At 43.1% G+C, this 27,261-nt stretch overlaps 1 protein-coding gene across 3 annotated transcripts in view; it reads right to left on the bottom strand.

Annotated features, from left to right (window-relative positions):
* ADAMTSL3 (ADAMTS like 3) overlaps positions 1–26,874 on the bottom strand; it is a 319,874-nt gene extending 293,000 nt beyond the window's left edge. For all 3 annotated transcript variants that reach the window (XM_070494283.1, XM_014842654.3, XM_070494290.1), the window contains exons 1-2: positions 26,660–26,874; positions 25,165–25,259 (exon numbers count right to left, since the gene is read on the bottom strand). In XM_070494283.1, the coding sequence (XP_070350384.1) occupies positions 25,165–25,233 (69 nt within the window). In that variant the 5' untranslated portion in view covers positions 25,234–25,259; positions 26,660–26,874. The remainder of the gene's footprint in view (positions 1–25,164; positions 25,260–26,659) is intronic.
* Positions 26,875–27,261: the final 387 nt, after the last annotated feature.

Raw genomic sequence — 27,261 nt, forward strand, 5'->3', positions numbered from 1 at the left:
CATTTCTGAACATCTGTCATCCACCATACACTGCCCTAGGCACTTGGAATACAAAAGAGACCAAAATCCTTGCTCTCAGGAACTTACATGCCAGGAGAAAACCACATTAAAATTCAAATAAACATTTTTGTTCACCATAAAAGGTAAAAATATAGGCTACAGACTTAGAAAAGATATGTAACCAACAAAAGATTAGAGTCTAGAATATATAAAATAATGTCTACAAATAAATGAGAAGACAAAAAAAGAAAAACTTAACAACAAAAAGTATGATAAGCAATGCACAGAAGTGGAGACCCAAATGCCAGTAAACACGAAAAGATGGGTTTTTCCCTAGTAATCAAGAAAATACAAATTATGACATCAAAGAGATATCACTTCACAACTATGAAACTAACAAAAAAGAAAAAGACTGACAATATGAAGTATTAGAGATAACGTGGTACAACGAAGCTTCCTAGAAATCTAGACTCTAAATTGGTATCACAACTTTGGATAATAATTTCGCAATAGCTAGTAAAGTTGAAGATGGTGTGTCTCATTCCACCCAGCAATTCCACTCCTGCCCATAGACCCTAGGGAAATTAATGTGCAAAAAGGAGATGCACAGAATTGTTCATAAAAACAAAATTGGGAAAAACTTAAATGTCCAACAGGAAAATGAATAAATAAGATTTTATGTTTTTATACAATGAAATGCTACACAGTAACAAAAATAAATAAATTAAAGCTACTTTTAACAACATAGATGAATCTCGCTAGCATAATGTTGAGAAAAAAAAAGTTGCAGAATATTCACAGTATAATTCTATTTACATAAAGTTTAAAAAGTGCGAAACAACACTACATATTTTGTTTAGGAATATGTAGTAAAAGTATAAAGAAAAGGAAGGGGATTATAAACTCAAAATTCAGAATAGTCATTACCTATGGGGACAAAAGGGAAAGGAAGAGAGGAAGATGTACGCAGGTCTTTGTACTGACAATGTTTTATTTCTTAAGCTGGGAGGTGGTACATCAGTATGCACTGTATTATTATTTAATCCTTCCTAATTCTTAATTCTTAGACAATAAAAAGATTTTAGCAAACTAAGTATAAATCTTAAAAAATAGAAGAGTTATGAGAAATAAGCAAGGATTCTCAAAGGTAAACCAATGCTGTTCTTACTTTTAAACAGGTAATCTTTGCTTTTGATTTCAAATCTACTAGGAAGGCCTCAGGTTGGAATATTAGCATGCAGTGTGCAGCCAGGAACGTGAAGCACTGTAATGTGAGGGAGAAACCTTAAATGTTTTTCCTAAAAGCAGAATGGGAAAACTCCAAAATTTAGATTAAATGGTGTCAGGCTGTCAAGGCTATGTCAGGCCTTCAAGATGTCTCAGAGTAAAGGCTGTCCCTTAGGAGAGGCCCGGTTTTGAAAATGTGGGGCAAGTGTGGAAAAGGTCAGGAATCGTCAGCAGAAAGGAGTACTACTGAACTTGGAGAGTGAAGGTGCGGGAGAGGCACAGGGTACAGAACTGGATGGATTTGGGGCACATCTGGACCAGAGACCCAGCAAGGCCACATCACCATTCTATGTTTCCCATCTTATCACTTGTCTCCCCAACTCAGTGTGAACTTCCTCCAAGGCAGAGAGCATGTCCTCAAATGAGACCTCACAATGTCCAGGGATCCATATCAGCCTGGGAGGGGCCCAAAAGTAAGGCAGACATAGACCTCAGGGAATGCGGGAGAAAAGTCAAATGTGAGGTCCAGTGGGGGAGAAAAGACATGTATAGAAATAATTCAATTACAAAGTAGAACACAATAAGGGAGAAATGCATGGTAGTGAGAGGATTGGGAAAGACTTTGTGAATGTCTTGAATCTTGAAAGAAGGCTAGGATTAAGGACAGAGGGTCAAATGGAGAAAGAATTGAGAGGCGGGGAGAATAAGTAGAGGAAAGCATGAGGCAGCAGAAGTTGAGTTTTGACTAAAGTGTGGGTACGCGATCAACCACGCCATTTAGAGGAAACAGTAAGCCACACACAAGGGTAGAGTAAGAACCCAACAATGCCTAAATCGATGATCACAAACAGAAGGTCTAACCAAGTGTCCACCTTCTTTCATTCTTTGCACTAATGCTAGTTTCATCTTGGCTCAAAGGAAATGACCAGTTTTATTGAACCAATACCTTAAACTGAATTTGTAGCCAAAATCCAAATATTTCCAAGTGAATTTCCTTGTACTCCTAAATCTCTAATAAAGATGAGGGAAGATTTGAAGGCCTGCCTGGGATGTCTTCCTCCACCACTAAATAATGAGGGCAGTTTGGTCCACCTGACAACAGTCTGGGTAATGACCCAGTGAGAAATGCGGATGGGAAGCAAATCAGAATAGATTCACATTTCCTCCTAAGTTATAAACAACACATTTTTATAACTGAAGAAATAAACATAGCTCACTTCTAAGAAAGCAAACATTTATAGGAAAGCCATTAGATGACATCTGCTCTCTGATGGAAAATTTAAGGAAAACAGCATGATTCAAGCCAAGTCAAGGGAAAGACAATTACTATTATTTAGACTAAAGCACTATCACGCTTCCTCGTACAATAAACAAACACTGAATCTCTCTACCCTTCAACACCAGTGTTCTCCAACCAGACACCACACACCTCCTTCTTCCGGGACAGCGGTCAGTAATCTTTGCAGCACTTAGTGTCAACAGGAAAGATGAACGACCTTGGTAGCCTCCTTTGGGAGACCTAACATATATTGGGAAAGAACGGTAAAAAAGGAGAGAATAGAAGAGTGCAAGAGTGAGAAAAGAAAAAAACGAAGTACAGGAAGATGCGCCCAAGGTAGTGACAGGTAGAGTGACTCAGCCACTAGCTACTGGCACTGATGCCACAGCTTATCCAGAGCAGGACATCCAGTGAACAGGAAGAGTGGATCCAGCCTTAGCTCTGACCCTCACTTGTTTTGCAACCTTACTTACATCTGTCTTGGTCTCCATGATCTTTGGTGTTCCGTTTATCCTATCCCTGAGTTTTTAAACACAACTGGTCTATCACATATTATGCCATAGAGAATGCAGAGAAGCCTGCTATGATCATAAGCCCATCCCCAGAGTCACAGGGTCAAGATGTCAGCCTTCAGGTAACTGAGGTAACTGAGTCCCTGTACCCAGAAACTGTCCCAAATGACCAAAAAACACCCAACACAGAACGTGGGAATATCAATAGTTTTGCCTAAGAGTTTTGAAATGATGCCAACCATATGATACAAATTCTAAGGTTTTTTTTTTTTTTTTTTTTTTTTTTTTTTGCCAGATCACGTACAGGCAGGACCAGATAAAGAAAAAGTCACTAGGGTGGATTTTTAAACGTCCATTCTTAAGAAAGTGATTCACAGGAGTAAGTAAATGAAATTCTAGAAGAACTTCTAGATGTGGACAGTTGGCAGTTGGAGACCATGACAAAGAACAGGGAGAAAGGAACAACTCCACTTGAAGTTTCTCTCTTCCATGGACCAACAGCAGTCAAAGACAGCTGGGAAAGCAAGTGGCCACACCAAAATGAGCCTGTAGATGGGGCCATGACCCAGCTCCCACAATCAGCCCTTTAGGGTCCTGGATGAATAAAGTTGCAATAAAACAACACAATATGATCAAGAATGATATTTAAAGTATTTAAGAACCACTAAGGCACAGGCATTGACCAATCAGATGGATGGCAGCTGTAACTACTGATATGGCCAGGCTGGCAGGTACTTGCTTAAATAATCCCGGATCCATCGTGACACTCTTTAAGATGGATTTATGGGTACACAGGCAAACAATGGGGGAAACTATGGTGGCCGTTAGTGCTGTTTCCTAAATATTTCCAGTTCTCCTCTTGGATCGATGGTGGGAGTGCACATTGCCACTCCTTTGAAGTTAGGTGTGGCCATGTGTCTTGCTTTGGCTAACAAAATGTGAGTGATATGTGTCACTTCTATTCAGAAGCTTCGAAGAACCAGTGCCCAACATGCCACACTTTCTATTTTCCTCTGCAGTGGCAAACAGCAATGTTTCAGATGACAACAGCACTGAGGAGAAATGTGACAGATGTGCAAATGAATGAGAAAAATTCCACTATGTAGTACACCACTGAAATTTTTTGAATGTTACTGCAGCATGATCCAGCCTATCCTGACTGATACCAAGAAAAATGTGCCTCCCTCATTTTTGGAATAATGCATATGGTGATGTGGCCATTGCGAATGCTCATTCAAGGACAAGTCAACAGAGTAAAACCAACTTGGAAACTACAAGCATCTTCAGGATTAAAAGAAATAACGTAACATGCAAGAGATAAATTTTTGGAAAAAAAGTTTTACTCTAGGAAACCAAATTTTAGATAGCATATCCTTTGAATGCTTAAGGAAATGAAAGTGAGCATGGACTTTGAGAAGCAAGATAAGAAAGAAGAGTTGACAAGACAACAGTTTTCAATGAAAAAGGAGTTGGCATAGGAAGCAATGTAAGGAAATAATGTCTTAAAGCATTAGAAAGAATAAGGAGCAGAAATTATGTTATAGAAAATTAAGAGTCAGTGAAGTAGCAGACAAGCATGAGAACTATAAAAGGAAAATACAAGAATTCTAAGAGGGGATGATACACAAGGAGGACAGAGAATGGAGATCTCATATGGATAATTCATGTTCTTAAGGAATAGAACAGAAAAACTGGAACAGAAAAAAAATATTTAAAGATATACTAAAAGAAAACATCCCCAATCCAAAGAAAACAGCTAAAACGGAGAGATCAAAATCACAACCTGGTCATATCCTAGTGGAAGTATTGAATTTCCCAAAAAGAAAAGAAAAGAATGTTGGATTATGGACAAAATGGTGTAGACTCATGTCTCCCTACTCTCGCCTGCTAAGTGTCACTAAAAACCTTGGACATAATGCATCAAACAATTATTAAGACTCAGAAAGAAGAGACCAGACTGGTTAGAGAACTCAGGACTTGAGGAACAAGATAGTGGTGGGTTCCCCGGGTTTTCCTTTTATATTCCACAAATTCTGGACTGGGTGATAGAAAACTACAACACAGAAATGCCAACAAGTGGAAACAAACAAACAAACAAAAGCCTGCTTTCTATAGCCAAAGGACCAAGTGACAGCCCAGCAGGACAGAAGCATTTCTGACAATAACCACTTTACCCTAAGCAAACAGCATGAATGCCCCAGCACCAACAGCAGCAGTGCCAGCGGAGAACGAGTGGAGAGCCTGGACTTTCAGTCCCCAGTGAATGGTAGTGGACAGTCTGGAGGATGCTTCCCTCCCCTAGCTGATGGCACAGTGTCAGTAAAGACCAAGTGGGAATCCTGGACTCCCGCCCCCAACACAGGGATAGTGGGTAGCCCATGTCCCCAGTGCTGTACCATATCTGCTGTGACCATGTGGGTAGCCTGGAGTGCCACCCCCACTCAGCAGTGGCAGGTGGCACTCCTCTTCCTCCGAAGAAGAAGAAGGCTGGGGAGGGTACGTACAGAGCTTGGAGGGGAGGGAGCTGGAAAAAGGGAATCTTGAAGCTTGCTTATAAAGTTCTAAGCAAACCATTAACCAACCACATATGAAACTGCCCAGAATTAACCGTGTAGAAGGTTTGGGAACTGAAGCACATCATGGGTGACCACTGTGCATAAACGAAGCAGACCAGAATACCACTGCAAAGGCTCTAAAAATTAAACTGACATTATAATTGCGGCCCACAAATGCAGTCAAGGACCTGCGCACTAATCTAAACAGGCTGACTGCTAAAACAGAAGACAGATTTAAGTAGGATCCAGGGTCTCGTAACGTAATACCCAAAATATTTAGAATACAATTTAAAAATCACTTGTTAAACCAGAACCAGGAAAATCACAACTTAAATGAGAAAAGAGGATCAATAGATGTTACCACTGAGATGACTCAGATGTTCAAATTATCTGACGAGGATTTTAAAGCAGCCATCATAAAAATGCTTCAATGACCAATTATGAATACTCTCAAAACAAAGGAAGAAATTGAAGATGTCAGAAAAGAAATAGAAGACACAGAAAATAAACAAATAGAAATCACAGAATTAAAACTACAACAAAAATTTTAAATTTTCTTTAAAAATTTAATTTTTTAAGAACTCACTGGATGCAGTTTCTTAGTATGCCGAGATGACAGGTCAGTAAACTTGAAGGAAGAGCAAGAACAACTACTCAGTCTGAACAACAGAGAGAAAATAGTCTGAAAATAAAATTAACAGAGCATCAGGGACTTATGGAACAATAACCAAAGATATGACATTTGTGCCCTCAGAGACAAAAAGAAGAAAAATAGCGTAGAGTTGAAAAAATTATTTGAAGAAATAATGGCTGAAAATTTCCCAATTTGGGGAAAAGCTTTCAACCAAAGATTCAAGAATCTGAATGCCTAAACAGAATAACCCCAAAGGAAAACACAAGACGACACGCCATAATCAAACACCTGAAATCTAAAAACAAACAAAAATCTAAAAATCGGCTAAAGAGAAATGAACAACAGTGGATTTCTCACCTGAAACCACAGAGGCCAGAAAGAAATAGCATAGGTTCCAAGTGCTGAAATCAAAGAAGATTGAGACCAGAATTCTATTCTCAGCAAAGATTCCCTTCAGGAATAAAGGGGAAATCAAGACATTCTCAGATGAAGGAAAACTAAGAATTTGTTACCAGGAGACTCACCCTTAAAGAGAAGATAAAAGAAGTGCTCCAAAAAGAAAGGAAATGACAGCAGAAGGAGGCTTGGAACTTCAAGAAGGAAGAAAGAAAAAGGTAATGGGTAAAAAGAGGAGTAAAGAGAATAGAATATCCTTCTCTTAATGAGTTAAAAAAAATGTTTGACAATTGAAACAAAAATTATATCATCTGATGTGGTATTTGATGTATGAAAAGAACATATTTAAGATAGTTATCATAATAAAAAGGGGGAAGGGTAAAAGAACTTAAATGGATGTACGGTTTCTACACTTCACTCAAAGTGACTGTGATAAGACAGCACAACCCCAAGAGGGTGGGGGAGAAAAGAGGGAGATTAGAAACCTCTACAGATAATCAACATGGATTCTAAAAACTGTTCAAGTAACCCAGAGGAAGGCAATAAAAGGGAAACGGAGGAATGAGAAACAGAAAAAAATAATCAAACGGCAGGCTAAAGCCCTACATATTATAACGTATAACTATAACAATTATAACATATAATTATAACATAGCAATAATGACTTTAAATGTTAATGGTCAAAATACACTGAATACACCATACTCCAGATGGAGACTGGCAGAATGGATTAAAAAAAAAAAACACAACTCAAATATATGCTTACCATAAAAACTCAGTTCAGATATAATGATATAGGCAGGTGGAAAGTGAAAGAATATGAAGGTAAAAGAAAAATATATAAAAATATGTATTATGCTAATAGTATATTTAACAGTAATTTTTTAAAGGAGTGGCTATATTAAAGCAATAAGGTAAACTTCAGAGCAAAAAAATTACCAGGGACATAGAGGAACCTTCTACCAAGAAAACATAGGAACATTAATGCATACGCACCAAACAACAGAGCTTCAAAATGCTTGAAGCAAAAACTGACAAAGTTGAAAGGAAAAATAGACAAATCTACAATTATGGTTGGGGATTTCAACACTACTCTCTGTAACTGATTGATAACTAGATAGAAAACCAGCAAAGATATAAAAGAACTAAACAATATCATCAACCAACAAAATCTAATTGGCATTTAAAGAACACTCTGCCCAACCACAGCAGAACACACACTCTATTCAAGTGCCCGTGGGACACTCACCAAGACAGACCACATTTTTGGACATAAAACAAACCACAACAAATTTAAAAGAACTGAAATCATACAGTGTGTTCTCTGACCATAACAGAATCAAACTAGAAATCAGTAACAGAAAGATAACAGGAAATTCTCCAAAGAGAAACTAAATAACATATTTCTAAATAATTCATGGGTCAAAGAGAACTGCTCAAAGGAAATTAAAAAATTCAAAGAAATGAATGAACAAGAAAGTAAAACACTATCAAATTTTGTGGAATATGGCAAAACAAGTTACAGAAAGAGAAATTTATAACACTAAATGCTTACATTAGAAAAAAGGAAAAGATCTCAAATTGATAATCTAATTCCACCCCAAGAAAATAGAAAACAAATAGAAAAAAAGAACCAAAGCAACCAGAAGGATGAAAATAATAAAGAGCAGAAATCACTGAAATAGAAAACAGAAAAACAATAAAGGAAATCAATGACAGAAAAAGCTGATTCTTTGAAAAGATCAAGAAACCAATAAACTGACAAAGAAAAAAAGCAAGTAAAACTGATAAAGAATAAAAGAGAGACAACACAAATTACCAATATTGGGAATGAAACAGGATGTCACTTCAGACACTGCAGTCTTTAAAAGGATAACAAAGAAATACAGAAAACCAGTCTACATGCATCAATTCAACAATTTAGACAAAACAGACCAATTCCTTGAAAAACTAACAATCAAAATTCACCCAATATAAAAAAGATAATCTGAATAGTGCTATAACTACTATGGAAATTGAGTTCATAGTTTAAAATCTGTTGAATAAGAAAGCTCCAGGATCCCATGGTTCCACTGGAGAATTCTACCAAACATTTAAAGAATTAACACCAATTCTACACAATCTGTTCCAGAAAACAGAAGAGGAGAGACACTTCTCAACTCATTTTATGAAGACAGTATTACCTGGATATCAAAATCAGACAGAGACAGTCCAAAAATAGAAAACTGAAGATGAATACCTCTCATGAATTTAGATGTAAAAATTCTCAACAAAACATCAGCAAGCAAAATTCAGCAATATATATAAAAAGAATGATACACCCTGACCAAGAGGAGTTTATACTATGGATGTAAGGCTATGTCGTTATTTGAAAATCAATCAGAGTAATATGTCAGATCAACAGAGTAAAAAAGATAAATCACAAGATCTTATCAACTGATGTAGGAAAAAGCATTTGACAAAATTAAGCACTCATTCATGATAAAAATTCTCAGCCAACTAGGCATAGAGGGGAACTTCCTCAACTTGATGAAGAACAATGATCTACAGGCAACCTCGCACTTAATGGTGAAAGGCTGAACGTTTTCTCATGAGATCAGGAATAAGGCAAGGATGTCGACCCTCATCACTTTTATTCAACACAGTACTGTAAGTGACAGCCAGCAGAATAAGGCAACAAAAGAGAACAAAAGCATACAGATCAAAAAGGAAGAAATAAAATTATCCTTATTTGTGGAGGACATAATTATGTGTTTAATCACATCCTATTTACACCATTCATGAGGAAGGGATTCCCACTTTACAGTTACAGGAATGGCCACATACATGATACCTGGCACTGGAGATGAGATAGACAACAGTTTATTAATCATATATACCCAGAGCCCAGGGGAAGAGGACACCACAGGCCATGCAGGGCCACAGGAGGGCTGCACTTGGGAACAGAGTCAACAAGCAGGGACAAGGGACGAAGGCTTTGTAGTATCAAGAGGGTGAGGTGACCTCTGGCTCCTTCAGGAGGATGTCATTGGCTTGTTTGAGTAATTCTGCAGGCTTCAGGGAACTGAGACCCACCACTCAGGGATAAGCAGGAACTCTGCCTGGCCCCCTTGATAAGGAAGCTTGTTTGTCCAGCAGACCATATCCACGGGAGCAGAGTGGGGAGGGGAATTTGCAGCTAGGCCAGTCAAGGCCCTCCTGGTTTCACCAGATGTCAAGGCAACACATAACACTGGGCCTTACTTTTAGGTCTTACATTGTATATGGTCTATGTAGAGAATTCCAAGACATCTACCAAAAAACTCTTAGAATCAGTACAAGAGTTTAGAAGGTTGCAGGGTACAAGAGCAATACACAAAAATCAATTGTATTTCTCTGTATTAACAACTAACACATGGATAATGAAATGAAAAACCCAATACCATTTACAACCACTCCAAAAAAGACAAAATACTGAGATACAAATCTAACAGGACATGGTCAGAATTTTTTTAAAAACACTTACATAAGAAGCCAAAATAAATCTAAATAATAAAGAGACAGACCATGTTCACGGATTGGAAGACAACATAGTAAAGATATTAATCCTCCCCTAAATTGATCTATACATTTAACACAATTCCTATCAAAATCCCAGCAAGGCTTTGGTACATAGAGACAAGCTTATTCAAAAATTTATATGAAAATGCAAAGGAACTGGAATAGCTAAAACAATTTTGACAAAGAATAAAGAGGGAGGAATCACTGTCCTCAATTTTAATACTTACTATAGCTACAGCAATAAAGGTGGTGTGGTATTGGAGGAGGGATAAACACGTAGATCAATGGAACAAAATAGAGAGTCTGGAAATAGATGCGCAGAAGTATTCCCAATTGATTTTTGACAAAGGAGCAACAGTAATTCAACGAAGGAAAGATAGTCTTCTCAACGAATGATGCTGGAGCAACTGGACATCCGTAGGCAAAAGTCACTCAACTTTAACTCCACACCTTATAGAAAAATCAACTCAAAATGGATCACAAATTTAAACATAATGTAAAACAATAAAACTTTTAGAACAAAACCCTGGAGAAAATCTTCAGGACCTAGGCAAAGAGTTCTCAGCCATGACACCAAAAACCACGATCCACAAATAGAAAAAGTTGATAAATTGGACTTTATCAAAATTTAAAACTTTTGTTCTAGTTATAGTATAAAAATCAAGTTATAGATCAGGAGAAAATATTTGCAAATCACATATCCCATCGAGGGAATTCTAACATACCCAAGAAGCTAAAACTCCTGTGTATACACTCACCTTACCATCAAAGAGAGAAGAGAGAAGAATCTAGGAATTCTAAATGCTGCACACAGATGAGGACTCCCTTTCCACTTTCACTGCAGACTCTAGTCCTGCATTAGTTTCCGCTAAGATCACTTTCTTTCTTGACCTCATCAGGGATTGTCAGTCAATGGATTTGTTAATTGTATCTCAGGTTTATGTGCTAATCCCACAGTCTATGTTACAGAACAGAGCGCTGAGCTCAGTGAGTACTTCCATGTGACAATTAAAGAAAGATGCCCGTGTCCTGTGCACCAGGTGCCTTTTGAAGAAGGAGCTTCCCTTGGTTATTCCTAGGTGGAAAAAACTGTTAACATCTACCCAGGACACCACCCAAGGGCTAGCCATGGAAGAACCTTGGGAGCCAAGGCTTAATGGAAACACCTTGTGCCCTGGGGTGGGCATCAAAGAGGATCAGCAGACAACATAGAAAAAAATCAGTAATGAAGCCACTCGTCCAGTCACACTCAAGGGATTTACCAGTGCCCCACTGAGGAAGGACTGAGAGTCGAATCAGCATACCATCTGTGTTGCTGTCTGTGCACATGTATGTGTATGTGCCTATCAATTAGCGTTATCAATTAGCTATGTAATAAACTGTAGCTGGATCTTTCCATAACATGGGTTGAGCTCTTCCCCACCCCCCAACTCATATCTTTCAGTTGTTTTTTAAAGTGTCTGGTTGCTAAGTACATTGCTAAGGGTCTACCAGGCATCAGCCAGGTACACAGCAGGCATCACCCAGGTGAACAGCCTTCTCAGGTCAGGGCCTGCCAGACCCTGCCAGAGCATGGCCACCTGCCACCCTGTGCTTTCCTTCCCTGCTCCTGCACCAAATGCTTTCCTGGCTCTAACAATGGAAGCTGCTAATGCATCCCAGAAGGTGTTTACCGAGAGTGCAGCACCAGTGCTCCACCCCCGAAGTTGTGAGCAATGATGCCTGCCACATGCCGGACCTCCCAAGGATGGGACCTCCCAAGGATGGGATGGAGGGCTCAAAGGTCAGCTCAAAGCCACTGCACCACCTCCAAGAGGTAAGGCCACAAAGCCTGTCCTGAGGAGTGAGGCAAAGGCCTGACAGGGTCCGGCAGGGTCTGCTTCCATCAGAGGGCCTTGCAGGGGGAGTATTAGTTTCTGCTGTTCCCCTGACTGCTGCTCCATGGAAAGGAGGCTCTGTATTCTAAGTGTGAAATGTCTGCACTGAAAGCAATTGGGTTTGAGCAGCCCCAGGACACTGGACCTGCTTCATTCTGCCCATCCACAGGTCTCCCCTTCTCTTCTCTCTCAGCCTGAGCAAAGGATGACCACAAACAACGGCCAACAAATAGGCACCCCTTTCTCCAGAGGGACAGCCATGCCCCCCACATTCAGGCTGGCTTCTTTCCACCACCAGCTTCAATCTTCAGTCCCAGCAAGTGGGCAGAGCATCCCCCAGCCTCACAGAGACCCAAATCAAGCAGGTCTTCACAGGCCCTGCCTGCACCCCAGAGAGAGACTCGGAAAGTGCCTTCTCCTTTACAAACTCACCTGAGGGCCCGTCTCCCAGATCCCAACGAGTACCAGCAAGTTTTGCTTGTAATTATTTCCTCCCCACTTACCGGTACCTTATTTTTGGACTTTAACATGTATGGGTCTCTCTTTTCATGAATTATAGACTCGCCGCTTATCCATTTTACAGCATAGCTTAAAATGTACCCCTAAGTGAGTCACACCCACCCTCAGAATTCCCCGCTCTGATAACCAGGGCGGTCAGTTCTGTCTGGACCTAAGGGTAACAGAGTTTAAAATGTCTAGACTGCTATTAAACTGACAGCATTTTTAATGATATCAAATGCTGGTGCGTCTATGGTGAGGGGGGCCCTCTCTCAGTATACAATGAGAGTGTGAACTGGCACAACTCGGCGACAAAGCAAAATACTCGTGTACAAAGATGTTGAAGATTTCATTATTGATAATATCGGAAAAAGTAAAAAACAACCCAGAGGCAAGATCGGCAAAGGGGGAAGCAGAATTCAGTCCTACCCAACACGTGGGCCCCTCATTCCTCTTTAGGACAGAACCACCTCCATATACCAAATAGCTGGACAAGTACTCAGTGGAAAATGGGCTCCTGAGGACAAAGATCAGTAGGAGACAAGAAAAAAGAGATAGGCTGCTCTTTGCTAGGACTAAACAGGAATTAGTGTGTGAGTGAGCAAAGAGTAGACACAACCAGGGAAGACAGAGAGGAGCCAGAAACACAACATTCCCTCATACAGAGAATACGGTTTGTCAGGCATCCTGGAGATTTAGAGAAATGTTAAGCTGTCAGGCATCCTTGCAACATTCATGAAATCGAGCGCTTCCAAATTGAATGTTTCAAAACTTAAAACTTCAAAGGGGGCATTCTCTGAAGAAAAAATAAATCAGACATAAAATAATAAAAACCTTTTTGAAAAATTACAAAATACTCCCCTTTGCTCTGTCCCAAAACAATTTCAAATTTTGATGAAATAGAAGGTTTCTAGGAAAAGGTAAATTACCAAACTTGATTAAAGAAGCAGGGGAAAACCCGAATAATTCAATAATCGTATTAAAAGTTAAAAAAGCTGTCAACAAACGACTCCCCTAAAAAGGCTCTGTGCCCTATTTATTTCACTCTCAAGTTCTTTCAAACCTTCAAGGAACGAGCTATTCCTGTGATATTTAAACTGATCCAGAAAAAGGAAAAATGATGGAAAATGTTCCAACCCATTTTATGAAGTTAACAAAAATCTTGATATAGAAACAGGAAAAATATAGCACTAACCAACACTACTTATGAATACAGATGTAGTACTTTTCAACAAAATATCTGCAAACCAGATCCAGCTGAATATTAAAAAGACAATATATCATGGCCAAGTACAGTTAATGCCAGGAACACAAGGATGATTCAATATTAGGAAACTTATTAATATGACTCATCATGTTAGCAGTCAGAGGAGTAAAAGAATAGGATCATCTAGATAGCTCTGAAGAACCCAGATAACCAAGCATGCTGGGAATCATAACTTTACGTGTGCACCACTGGCAACGGTCGGCTCGGTAGGGGACACACCACCCCAGGAGAGCAGAGCTACACTAGGTGAGGGGCAACGGGAATCTGGGAGTTGTGCAAGGAGTCTCATTCATCAACCCCCTCCCTCCAGCCAAATATCAGAGAAGGAAAATCAATACACGTGAAAGGAGTCAAAGAATTGTAGTCTTTTCAAACTACAAACACAGCCCATTAGTGGGTCTTGAAATTAACTTACTAGGTCTTAACCAGCCATGTTTTCATGGAATCAATTGGAATGGAATGGATAAAAAAGGAACTATCACTGTGAATCGCTCATGGAAAGGACAAGCATTGTTTCTGGAAACTTTTGTTCCAGGAATATGAATATATGTACACGTGCGTACATTGAGTCATGATGTAAAATGTACTTCTTCCTGTGGGTCACAGTCAAAAAGTTCACGTAACACTGAACTAGGGGGTTGAGAGGATCAATTTCTAGATTTCTGCTTGCTACAGATTAAGGTTCAGGATTAGAAGTAAAAGTATGAGTAAAATAGTATGGACGGTATCACAACCTCCCTATCTTACGTGAACATCCATCTCACAAGGTAAAGCTGGCTTTACATCATGAAGTCAGACTTGGCTGCAATTTCTTATTAGTGTTGACCTTCCCAACTCAGTATAGTAGTTTACAATGAAGGTGTGAGTGTAGTGAGGAAAGCATGCTCTCCAGAGCCATACTGCCTCCATGAAAAGCCTGGCTTTGCCAGATTAGATTAGACTATTATTCGAAAATATTCATTCCCACCCCTTACCCCCAAACCCCCCTGCCCCCTCCCCCCCACACACACCCATAATCTGGATGGGAAGAGCATACTTGCCTACCTCAATGATTTGAGACTTGGCCATATAACTTGCTCTGGCCTCATACTAAGTAAGGGTACTTCCTTACCCTCTGACTATGGCTTCAGCTATGTGAGTTCCTTTGGCCAATGGGATGTTAGCAGAAATGACACAAGCAAAAGGCACATGGAAGACTCATGCATTTGGACTTGTGCTCATGCGTCTCTGTCATCAACAAGAGAAGAATATACCCTGGATGGCCTGCTGGTCTAACCAAGGAGGATTACAGACACATGGAGCAGAGCACCATTAAAAAAATAATCCCTATCAGAACAGAATCCTCACAAGATAAATGCATACACATTTTTAAAATAGAAAGAAACATAAGCACAATGCAGTCAGTGAACACGTATCGCTAAATAAATTATGCAAAAGAAACAGTCACAAATAGATTATAGACAACCTGATCTCTATTTTAAAAAGCTTGGGTAGAAATACAAGAGTTTAAAGAAAATATTTTAACAACAAAAAGTGAGCTTAAAGAATGGCAAAATAAACAACAAAAACATTACAGATTTGAAGACCAGATCTAAAAATCCTTCCTGGAAAACACACACACACACTGATGAAGATAAAAAAATTATTTACATAAAATTATTTACATCACGTCCAGATAAATGGACTTCAGAATAAAGAAGAAACCATGTAAGCATCATAGCAGACAAAGCAAGGCACCCACACGGGAAAAAGATCAGATTAGCCAGAGAGTGACAGAATCAGTATTTAAAAAAGACCTGAAGAAAAACAATGAGAAAAGTCTTCTTTCAATACATTGTTGAATTTTTTCTGTTCTTTGTAAGAAATATTAATTATACATATGTTTGATCTCCTTTGTTCTCCTTTGTTATCACTTTTCTACAATCATTTGTTTCTTTGTCTTATATTTTATCTTGTAGAATACCCATTCTGTCTCGCACGTCCCCAATGCTTATTCCATTGTGTTTATTTTTGCTGTTTCTCAGGGGGTCAGTTGTTTGCTGAGGAAGAGCCTGAAGAGGATGTGAGCTATAAGACAGAAAGAACTAGAGTAGTCCATTGCTTCAATTCTGCATTGTTGTCTGGCTAAATACGCTCTTAGTAAATATGCTCTTTCTTTTTGTCTAGGGTCACATCTTCCCTTTTTTGCCAACATTCAGAAGTCACTGAGGTTGTGCAGAAAGCCCGTCATCCACAGCTCTTCGCTCTGGAAAGTTACCCATTTCAGCCATCTCCCTCTGTAAGAGGTCACATTATGCACCTAGACGACACAAGCTCTGTGTCAACAATTTTCCCCTTCGACTCTCTATCCTTTGCCATTTTTGGAGTCAAACTAGGTCTCTTTGGGGATAACACCCACTTCTTTCGAGTCCCATCAGAGCCCCCCAGTTTCACAACTCTCACCAAAAGTTTATTAAATAGATACAATTCGTGACAGTCATCCTTAGGGAAGTCTCTGCCCAGCTCACAACCCAAGGAGACACACACCAGCCTTCAGGATCCTGTCTCACTCAGAAAAAGGACTTGGGAGTTTGTGTTTGGGGCTGGTGCCAGCTCCTTGTTTCTTTGGAGACACACTTTGTTCGCTTTGTTGTTGTTTGTTATTTTGTTTTATGTAGTTTTGAGGGAAGGAACTCTTGTTACCCCTCCATTATGCCATGGGCCATTTAAAACAACAGGATTTTGGTTCTTGGAACTTGACCAAATAATTTTAAAGACCTTCTGGACTAGTGAAAACTACAGTAATGAAGAGGGGTCTTGCCTTCGTAGACATCAAACATGTTACAAAGCTACAGTAACTTTAAGAGCATGGTATCAATTAGCACAGGAAGAGACTGACAGATTAACTGACTAAATATATTCTAAAATAAAAATTATAAGGTTTAAGAAGAAATATAAACTAGACGAAAACATAGAGAGACATACGTTTTCTCTCAACATGAGATTATTTCTAAGCATGATGCAAAGGCAGAGAAATCTTAAATTAAGAGACTCCTAGAGCAGACTACTTGAAAATTTTAAATGTCAGTATACCAAAAACATAAATAAAAACAAAATATTAATCACAAAATGGAAAAATTACTTGCAACATATTAAAGACAAAAGGTTATTCTTCCTTATATATAAAGAGCACTTACAATAATAAGAAATTATGAATAGAAAAATAGGCAAAAATATGAAGATAAAATCTCTTATTCTATTTCTAATGTCTTAAGGAGACCAAACACAAAAACAGTAATATAAATGGCCCCAAAGTGTTTTTCAGAATCTCTCACTACTTAGATTTCCTTAAATCTTATATGCCAACTATTCCAAAGTGAGAGTACACAATGAAAGAAGCTTTCTGAAAGGCAACTTGATAGTATAAATCAAAGGGCTTAAAACTGCACAGAACTTTTGATCCAAAAATTATGCCTCAACAAATACATTTTTCTAGAAATGTATTCAAAGAAAATAACCACAAATGTGAGCAAAGAAGGATCTGCAAGCGTATTTATGGTAGCATTATCTGCAGCAGCAAAAAACTGATCAACTTAAGTGTTCAGTAGTAAAGAATTAGTTAATAAAATATAGCATGTCCAAATGATGCAATACCATGAAGACATTAAATATTATCAAAAAATTGGGGGTCGGCCCCATGTCTGAGTGGTTAAGTTCGCGGGCTCCACTTTGGCGGTCCAGGGTTTGGCCAGCTCGGATCCTGGGTGTGGACATGGCACGGCTCATGAAGCGATGCTGAGGCGGCACCCCACATGCCACAACTAGAAGGACCCACAACAAAAATATACAACTATATACTGGGGGGCTTTGGGGAGAAGAAGAAAAAGAAGAAAAAAAATAAGATTGGCAACAGATGTTAACTCAGGTGTCAAAAAAAAAAAATTTAATGACATAGAAATATTCCTCACATTTGTAAATCTTTAAAAAGCTATAACCAAAAGTATAATCACTTTTTAAAAGATATATATTTATGTTAATATTCTAAGAAGAATATTAGAAATATATACAACAAAATCCTAAAAATTGGTAGAATTAAAGGTGACTTTTTTCATCTTTGTCCTTTCCTGTGTTTTCCACATTTTCTTATAGAAATGTTTTATGTTTTTAAATCAAGAAAAAAAACACAATGGAAATTTCAAAAGACAGAGTGAAGAGAATTTAAAGAAACTTTACTGGAAATGAGTTTTTATTAATAAAATAGTGTTATCCTTCCTTTTTTAAAATTATTTTCAAAATAAAATACTATTATATTTATAAGTGAAGCCTTGGAGAACAAATGCATTTCTGAGTATTTGACCACAATAATTTATAGCACACGTTGGCTGGAGCTGTTCAGTGCTGACAAATTCCAGAAAGTAATTGCACAAAGTACTTGGAGAGGAAATAGCTCTATGCTTCCATGCTATTTATGGAAATTAGCATCTTTGTAAAAATAAACTGAGAGCAATCACAATCATAAACCTTGAAATGTGGTTTCCATAAGATGTTAGCTTTGGTACTTTAAGATCCATTAGCAATGCTGTGGGGGAACACTGCCTACTTTTTTTCTGTTATGAAACAATTACATATAATTGGTTTTTTCCTCTCGTGTCTTTAACCTCTCCCTCTCTCCCGGCTGCTTCCCTTTGGAGTACGTATATACTGCAGTGTTCGCTTTGCTAGAAAAACCTTTCTAATGATGCTGTCTCGCTCTCAAAGAGCATTATACACGTCCTTTATTCAGTGCCTCACCTTCCGCATCTCCCCCTGAATCTACTCCTCCAAACATAACCAACCATTTCATAAGATCAGGGTGAATTTTCACTTTCAGGTTTCCCCTAAAACTTGTTCAAAACCTGACAGAATCTTCAATTCTTCCCTCTCTCTCAACCCCATTCAATCACTGGTCAAGTCCTACTCCTTCAGGTTCTAAAATGGTTTCCATATTCATATCCTCTTATCTAGAACTAACTCCCCACCCAAGCACTCTTGGAGACTGAGTAGAAGATCTCATTCTTATCATTATCAGCCAGTGGCCTCCCAAGTATCCTTTGCTCAAGTGTGCCCCCAGTGGTCCAAGGGAGTCTTAACAGTGCCTCCCATCACCTCCTGATCAACGCCCCCAGGACTCCATGCTGCCCACTGAATAAAGTCCTCTTTATTATTTATTCATTCAGCATGCTCATCAAGTTCCTCCCCGGTGTAGCCACAAACTATCTTTGTTCACTGTTATTTCATACCCCACACCACCATGTACCCTACTGTTCAAACATATTGTGTCAACAGAAACAGAGAGGAGGAAGCCGATTTAAGAGACATTTCTGGGATGGAACAATGGAAGTTAGAGGCTGAATGGGTAGAGGGCAGGGGCAACAGAGAAGAAGGCATCTAGAGTGATCCCAGGATTCTGGCTCGAATGACTAGATGATGGAGAATGCAGGCACTGGGAGAGAGCCAGGTAGGCGGTGAGGACTTCGTTTAAGTATTGTGTTTGAGGCCCCCAAGGAGTCTCCTGGTGGAGGTGGGCAGTAGCTCATGGATGGACTGATCTGCAGCTCATTGCAGAGGCAGAGAGAAGCCTCTCAGAGATACTGGGCCTCTGCCATTTCAGAGAGGTCCTCAAGTTAAAAAATAAGAAAGAAAGATGAACCAAAACAGAGTTATCAAAATTGTGTTTTATTTTCAATGTTTACATTTAACAGTTAAAATAAAATAATGGACTTTTTGTCTTTTCAGTGTATATATATAATCCTATTTGAAGAGAACAACAAAAAAGCCCAAATTTGAAAGCCAGAATCATTAGGAGACCTGGGTCCCTTGTGATAAACCCCAGGCAGAAGTCTCTGGAGAGAGTGACTAAAGGCTGCCTGGGAGGAGCATATGGAGATAGGAAGAAGAGGGCAGAGGGCAGAATTCTGGAACTGAGTAGCTTTTAAAAAGAGCCAGAGATGAGCCAAAGAAAGAGCCTGAGATGGCATTCCATCGCCAGAGAGGAGGAAAGAACGCAGACGCGGCAGACAAACATGGTGAGCGCTCGCATCCGCTCTCCCCCCGACCTATCCATGACTCCATCCAGAAGCTGCAGGCCTTGGGGACAATCTGGTCATAAAGTGGAGTCGGCCTCCAGGCCAAGCTCAGGTCTTTCTGCTCAGACTCCGTCATCAGTGTCAAGACAGCTTGGAATCTGCATCCAAAATCACTAAGAGGATGAGGTCACACAGGAAGTACATTTATGACATAAAAGCCAGAGTTCTGGAAAAACTGTACCCAGAATAAAACAGGGTGAAGAGGAGGAAAGCCGCACCATGTATCAACTGTTTAGTAGAGCACATTCCATCAAGAAAACGTTATTCTAAGGAAATATTCAAATAAGTGAGCATAAGACGTTTATTACAGGTGGCTGACAGCAGACACAAGTGAACAAACCATCCTGGAAACAACCTAAATATCCAGGGAAGAAATAACGTGTGTAAGCAAATTACAGTATTGTGGTATACCCATTAGTACAATGAACACAGCCGTTACAAATGAAAACACAGTCGTATATGCATTGACATGGAAAGATGTTCGCGATATGCTCTCTGGAAAAAATGACGTCTAAAATAGCACGTTCAGCATGATCCCATTTATCAAAACATAGACATAGATTTACATCATATTTATGCACAGTAAAAGTCTGGAAGATTATACATGAAATTGTTAATACTTATCTGGGTGATAAGGCAAATTTTTTATTTTGATTTTCCTTTTCATTGATCTGTCTCCTATTTTTCTACAATTTAAATGTTTTATTTGCATAATTTATCTGCTAGAAGCCAGTGCCTCTAGACATGGAATGTCAAGCATTGGCAATGAGCTCAATCAACTAACTGTCATTCTCTTAAACCTCCTCTTTGGATAGGGAACAGCAGGAAAAGTGCCACAGAACTTGGCTGGGGAGTCCTGAGGAAGGATGGGCAGAAAATACAGAGATCGTGCATATGAGAGTAAAGAGGGAAACAGATGAAAAGGATGGAAAAAAAAAAAAAAAAAGATCCCACCGTGAATTAATTGGTATCATAAGAAGCTACTGCAAAGGGTCAATACAAGTGTTTGTGGACCTCTAACCATTGCTCGTGTACGACCCAGTTCACACGCTACCATCTTGGATTGAGTCTGCCACCCCCCTTCTCCTGGGTCAGAAGAATGGCTTGGAGGAGACGGAGCATTTCTGAACCTCACAACAACCACCGAGCTTGGATTCTGCTTCCTGATTTAAAGGAGATTGAGTGAATGCTAAAGTTTGGGATGAATGTCTGTGGTGTCAGAGGGGGAGAACTGCCCCGGGCCAGGGCCAACCCCAAGACAAGAACTGCTGATACCAGAGCCTCCAGCAAGTTGACAGTCACCGAGACAAAAATGCCATCAAGACCAGGACCACCAAAATATCCAGAATCACTGAAACCAGAACCACCCTCAATACCAGAACTGATGAAACCAGAATGATTGACTAAGACCAGAAACAACACCAGAGAGAACCACTGAGACCAGAACCGCCTAAAACAACAATACTTAAAACATCAGACCAGAACTGCTGGAATCAGAACCACTGCGGGCAGAACTCCCGCCAAGACTAGCATTAGCCCAAGGCTAGAGCCAACATGTCTAATTTTAGCATCCACATCTTCAATGGGACCTTTCCCAATGCTAAAACACTGGATTACAGGGGCCAAAGCTGACGACGAGAAGGAAATAAGTACCCCATACTCTACAGAGAGCTACCAATGTAAGGCGGACATCTCCCTTACAGCTCTCCAAGAAGGGGAATGACAAGACCTTTATAACCAGCCACCACCTCCCTCCCTCCCAGGTCTCTAAGGAGGAAGACTGAGATGCATTGAAGAAAACAAGAATCACTCATAGAGACAGGAGCACCTGCAAGGGGAGACTGGTGTTCCACTCCCCAGACAGACATCTGCTTAGACTGGATCTGTGGATCTGCCCCTGGGCCTGCCAGAGCGAGGAATGGAGAACCGAAGGGAGTTGGCAGGACAGAGGGAGGAGGCAGCGCTGGAGAACGCTATACCCCCACTGTCTGCACAGCAAGGAGGCGTGCCTTTCCTATGGATCTAGTGGGTGACACCAAAGGCAGCTGGGTTTAAGCCATCCTGCCAGCACCCCACCCAACAGGGCTGCCTGCTAGACAAGAAGACCCCAGCAGCAGGAGGCAAGCCAGAGCTGGCCCTCCTGCTACAGGAAAGGTGGGTCCTGCGGAGCCCTCTGAAGAGCTCACATGTGTGACCCAGAGGGCAGAAGGGTCAGGCAGAGCCGGAGAGGCAGCAGCAACTACCAGAGAGAGGCATCCCGTTAAGCAAAGAGCTGTTTGCCCTTCTCCCTGCCCCCTCTCCTTGTTTCCAACCCCAGGAAAGCTGGACCCGGAATACTGAAAAGGAAGAAGTACCCAGAACCAGGCCTCACCACCGGCTGAGGTGAGAAGAGACTGGACCACAGCATGACCCCACTTCAGGGACCCAGAGCCACGTGTCGAGCCTAGACTAGACAGAAGGAAGGTGAGGTTTAAATCAAGTGGGGAATGGAAATTTTAAGTTGGACGGGACTTCTAACAAATGAAAATGAATGTGCCCAAGATTTCATTAAAGATGGAAATGGAATGGATTTGACAAAGCACGGTTGGAGCTGGCAGTTGGCTCCGTGTTTATACCCCACTGAGTCAAGACTTCTCAAAGAAGAAGGCTGGAAGAGACAGTTGGAACCGTAGCAGCTGTTCCTCGATGAGGGAAGATCGGGGTCCCTAAGGAGAGGGCCCAGAGCATCGGGAAGCTTCCAGGGCCTGTGAGATGGGAAGATGGGCGGCCTTTGCAGCTGTCTGGGTGAGGGAAACAGTGAGCTCCTCCAGAAGCGGTCAAGAACGAGTCAGAAAAACACCAGCCAGCCGACCTCATGGCTTGCCCTGCAATCTATCACAATTACTTGCAGTCAGGGAATATTAGAGTTTCAGTTTTAGCTGATTTAATAAAGAGAATCTAGCTTTTATAAAATTAGTTGGCACATCCCACGGTCCCCGCGGCTCAGCCTCACAGGACTATTAATTCTCTACCAGCCACTTGGTGGCAGCACTTATAAGGCAAAGGGAGGGACTGAAGAACACCTTAAGGGCCCCCCAACACCAAAATCCCAAGATACCTCAGAGGGGCAGCTTTGAATCAAACCCATGATGACCCCAGGGAGATAACCAAGCGTCCAACCCATGGGCAGGGCCCCAGGCCTGACCTACTCTTTATCAGAATAGGCTTCTGGGGCCTGTGGTATGACTGCCCTGGCCAATGACAGTGACACCTGCAGTAACTGCCCAGAGAAGATTAGGCCCCACCTCCTTCCAGTCTCTGCAGCATCTTCTCTCCTCAGCTGATGCCTCCTGAGTGCCCCCTACAGTCCCACAGCAGAATTACAGGCACCAGGTTTGTTTCCAACTGTTAATATTAACAAGCAATGGCAACAACAGAGCTCTAACATTTACTGTGCAGTTACTTTGTGCCAGACACTGCTTTTGCTTGGTTCTGCTAGTTACTTTTTCCAGTTCCCAACGATTCACTTTTGCAAACAAGTCTATGAGGCAGACGCCCCCTCTCTGCAGATGTGGAAACTGAGACGCAGAGACGGTTGGGTGACAGGTAAAGAAGTGGTAGAGCTGGGATTCGAACAGCGGATGGTGTGGCTGATCAAGACTGCTGGCCTGCAATCTCCTTTCACGACCTTGTGTGCACGCTGCCTGATACACGGAAACAACACTGCCAGAGCCACAAAGATATGGAAAAATCCAAAAGAGGTCAGTGAGTGATCCAAGCTGGGCACACACCACCCTTGGCCAAAGGTCAACAGACTGTCTCAAAGCACTTTTAAATTTTATGGGGTGAAAGAAGATAAACCAAAACCCCGGACTTTGAAGCCTCAGCCCCATTTGACCAGGAACAAATCTCTGAGGCTCTGAGAGCCCGTCTCAGATCAGCTGATAGGATGGAAAAACAGGTCTCCATCCTTTTACCACAACACAACACCTCGCTGACCAGAAAAACCCTAAAATCACTGTGAAAACACTTAACTTTTGTTCTAACAGAAGATATCTGTTAGAAGGTGATGATGGCCGCATCAATAAAATGGGCAACGACGGAAAAGATGTACATCACTAACTAGTCCTGCATGAGTCACAAAAACCTTGGGGCTTTGGAGCTGAAAGAGGCCTTTGAAACACTAAGGACAGGAGAGTGAAATGAGGGACAGAGCAGTCACATCAACCCACCCCAGGGCATAGCCCTTTATACGCACATGCGTGCCCATTTAACAGACCTTCAAGCCCGTACTGACTGCCAGGCCCTCTGCTAGACCCTGAGGGTACCCTGGCCACCAAGCCAAGTGTCTGCGAAATTACGTCTGCAGGAAGGGGTGGCCTTGCTCTCAATCACACAAGATGCCACAAGGGCTAGCACGTTCTAAGTCACACAAGGCACTGGACGGGCAGAGCCTCGGGACACAACACTGACTCAGATGTGCTCTGCGCCTTTAGATTGAGGACTACAAGTGGCTTGGCTGAACCCAGGCTACAGACATATTTGTCTGGCTTTAAGTGCTTTAAAAACTGAGCGATCATAGGAAATCTGGATGATCCAGCTATCCTGAAAAACAGGAAGATCTAGCAATCCTGGGTTTGCATTCTCACTTGGCAGAGATCAGCTAGAGTTGAGTAGAGGCTGCTCTTAATAGATGGAGCATGTACCAGCGTCTTTGCCACTGTCTCCACCATTCCCTATTGTCTCACAGGCAATGCTAGCTTCACTCCTTTGTTTCAGTCTGCCCTGTCAGCAAATGAGGATGCAGTGCATGAGCTGGGTACCCCCCCGCCCCAGGCTGGTGGGAAGGACAAGAGTCTAAATAAAAAACTGTAAAATAGTATGATATGTGTTGATAAACATAAACTCAGAATACTTATTCAGTGGCTGAACAAAGGCCAGAACCTGGGCTCTGCCCATCCCTCGTGTCCTGGCCTCCAGGAGTCCAGTCTCTTCTAGGCACATGCTGACAGCCATTCGAGACTGAAAAGACAGGGTCCATCACAACCCTGGTCATCACTGGTGCAGAGTCTGCACAGCAGCAACAAGGCCCTGCTCAGGACTCAGAGAGGACTCAAGCAACTGGACCATCCTTACAGCTAAAGCAACCAGAAATACCTTTTGCTGGAGGTAAGAGACAAAAACAGATTCTCTTTGGCATAGGATTAACCGTAACAATAGCACATCTTAGGTGATCTGGAATAACACTCCTCAGTAAACAGGTGTCTGCCTCCCGTTCCTCTCCCCTCCCTATTACCTGCAGAAGGGCAGAGTGCGTGAAGACCATCCACATCAGCAGCCAGCAGGGGCTCTTCCAGGAAGCCATGGGGTCCCGGATGCTGGGGGTCTCACCTGTAGCCCACAAAAGAGGAGTTAGTTTCCAACCAGCTCTGACTCCAGTAGCAGCACCCATGATTTAACAGACCAATCAGAGGGAGGGGCCCTGAACCCCATACAACATCTTTGAAAGGTGTGCACTGGTCCAGGATGGGGCTACCCACTCCAGGGTACAGGCTGCCCGGGGCTATCTTTAGGATGGGTCCGCCTCAAGGTCAGGAAGGCAGCTAGACTCGCCTCCAGTGTGCAGCCCTCACCTGCAGCCCTGCAGAAGCTGAGACATCTCTGCACCAGCCACTTCCCAGTCCATCTGTCAGCAGCAGGGTGTGGCTACTGGCACCCGACTCAGGAAGCCAGCATGCAGCCAAGGCTTAGGGCACCTGCCAGCTTCTGCCACTTCAGGCCAAAATGAGACTCAGGCCAACTATGCCAGGCCAGAGAGGGGATGGGACCTGCCTAAGGTCACGCAGCAAGATAGTGACCATTCTAGGACCGGAAAGCCTTCCCCAGGAGATGACACCGTTCGCCCTGGAGCCCCAGACCTGCAGGCAGAGTTAAGGAAGGCTGGAAGCCTCAGAGCCAGCCGACCACAATCTCCTAAAAGCAGGTGAGGGCGAACCAGCAGAGGCCCTCTGAGCCAAGGAGGGCTGGCGGAAGTTCTTCAGAGTTCTCCCGACAATTTGCAGGGAAATCACTTCGAGTGAGAGTGGAAAAGCCGAGGTCACACTCGCCTCTCGCTTCGCCTCGCGGGCGCCTTGGCGGAGCCGGTGTCCGGGGGCGGGTCGGTGGCTTCTCTCCATCTGGAGAAAGCATTAAGGGCCTGGCCTAATGCGATCCGCAAATGTGCTGCTGTTTCCGACCTGAGGCGGCGACTCTGGGCTGCAGGGAGGCGGCCAGTGCGGGTCCCTGGAACCGCGCGCCCCTGGCTCGCCGGCACCAGCGGTCCTGGCGCGCGCGCCTCCGACGACCCGCCGCGCGCCGCTCCCCCGGCACCCACTTTCCACCGCGGGCGCGTCGCTTCGGCCCTTGGCGCTCTCGGCGCTCGCGACCCACTTGCCAACCTGCCAGACTTCCCGACGCTCAAGGCTATGAGCTGCCGTCAGCCCGTTTTCTTCCCAGAAACCCCCCACACCTGAACACCCCCAGCCCTCTGGAGTCGCCCCACAATCAGGAGCGCCCCTCTGCCCGCGCAGAGCCCGGAATGTCTCTCCCCGAACCCTCCAGGACCCCAGGGAGCGTGCCCCCAGAGAGGTCTCCACGCCGTGGCGAGCGCCCCCGTCCCGGAGCCCCCGGGGGCCCGCGCAGTCCCCTCCTCCCTCTCGGAGTCCTCAACCCTGCTTAGACGCCCCTGCTCACATCTTACTCCCCCGGGGAGAGCCTTTCCTCGCTCTCTGTGCCGAGCCCGCAGCACCCACCTTGCGCCGTAGGAGCGTCCGGGACGTGCGGTCCAAGACGCGCGGGTTAGGCGCGCGCTGGAGAGGGGCAACAGAGACGGCCGCGTCCACACCTCGTGCGGAATCCGAGAGTAGGACCTTCCCCGACGCCGGCCTCCAGCCCGCGGCGCCGCCGCCGCCGCGAAGTTAAATGGGGCTGGGACGGGGGCCGCCCCGCCTCTCCCGCCCCTCCGGGCGCGTGGAGCGCAGCGCTGGCCCAGACCCAGAGGCGGAGGGCGCGCGCCGCCACCTGCACCGCCCGGCAAGTGCACAGCGCGCCCGGCGCCCGCCCCGCGCCCTCGGCCCGAGCAGGGGGCCCCGGGGTGCGGGAGAGCGGGGGCAGGGCCGGCCCGGGCCGCTCGGAGCGCGCGGGGCCGCGGCGACGGCGAGACTCGGCTGGAACGCTCCTCCGCCCGCTTCCTGGAAGCCACTCCTCGCGCTGGGCCGGCCGCCAGGCGCGGTGCCAAGAGCCGGGATTGCCGCCGCCGGCGGGCGCGCTGGGGAGGGCGTCCGGGCGCCCCGCCTCGGCCGGAGCCGCGAGCATGGATGCTGTCGCCCCCCAACCCGACCTCCCCGAGCCTCTA

This window comes from Equus asinus, chromosome 2 (assembly GCF_041296235.1).
Source record: "Equus asinus isolate D_3611 breed Donkey chromosome 2, EquAss-T2T_v2, whole genome shotgun sequence".
NCBI lineage: Eukaryota > Metazoa > Chordata > Mammalia > Perissodactyla > Equidae > Equus > Equus asinus.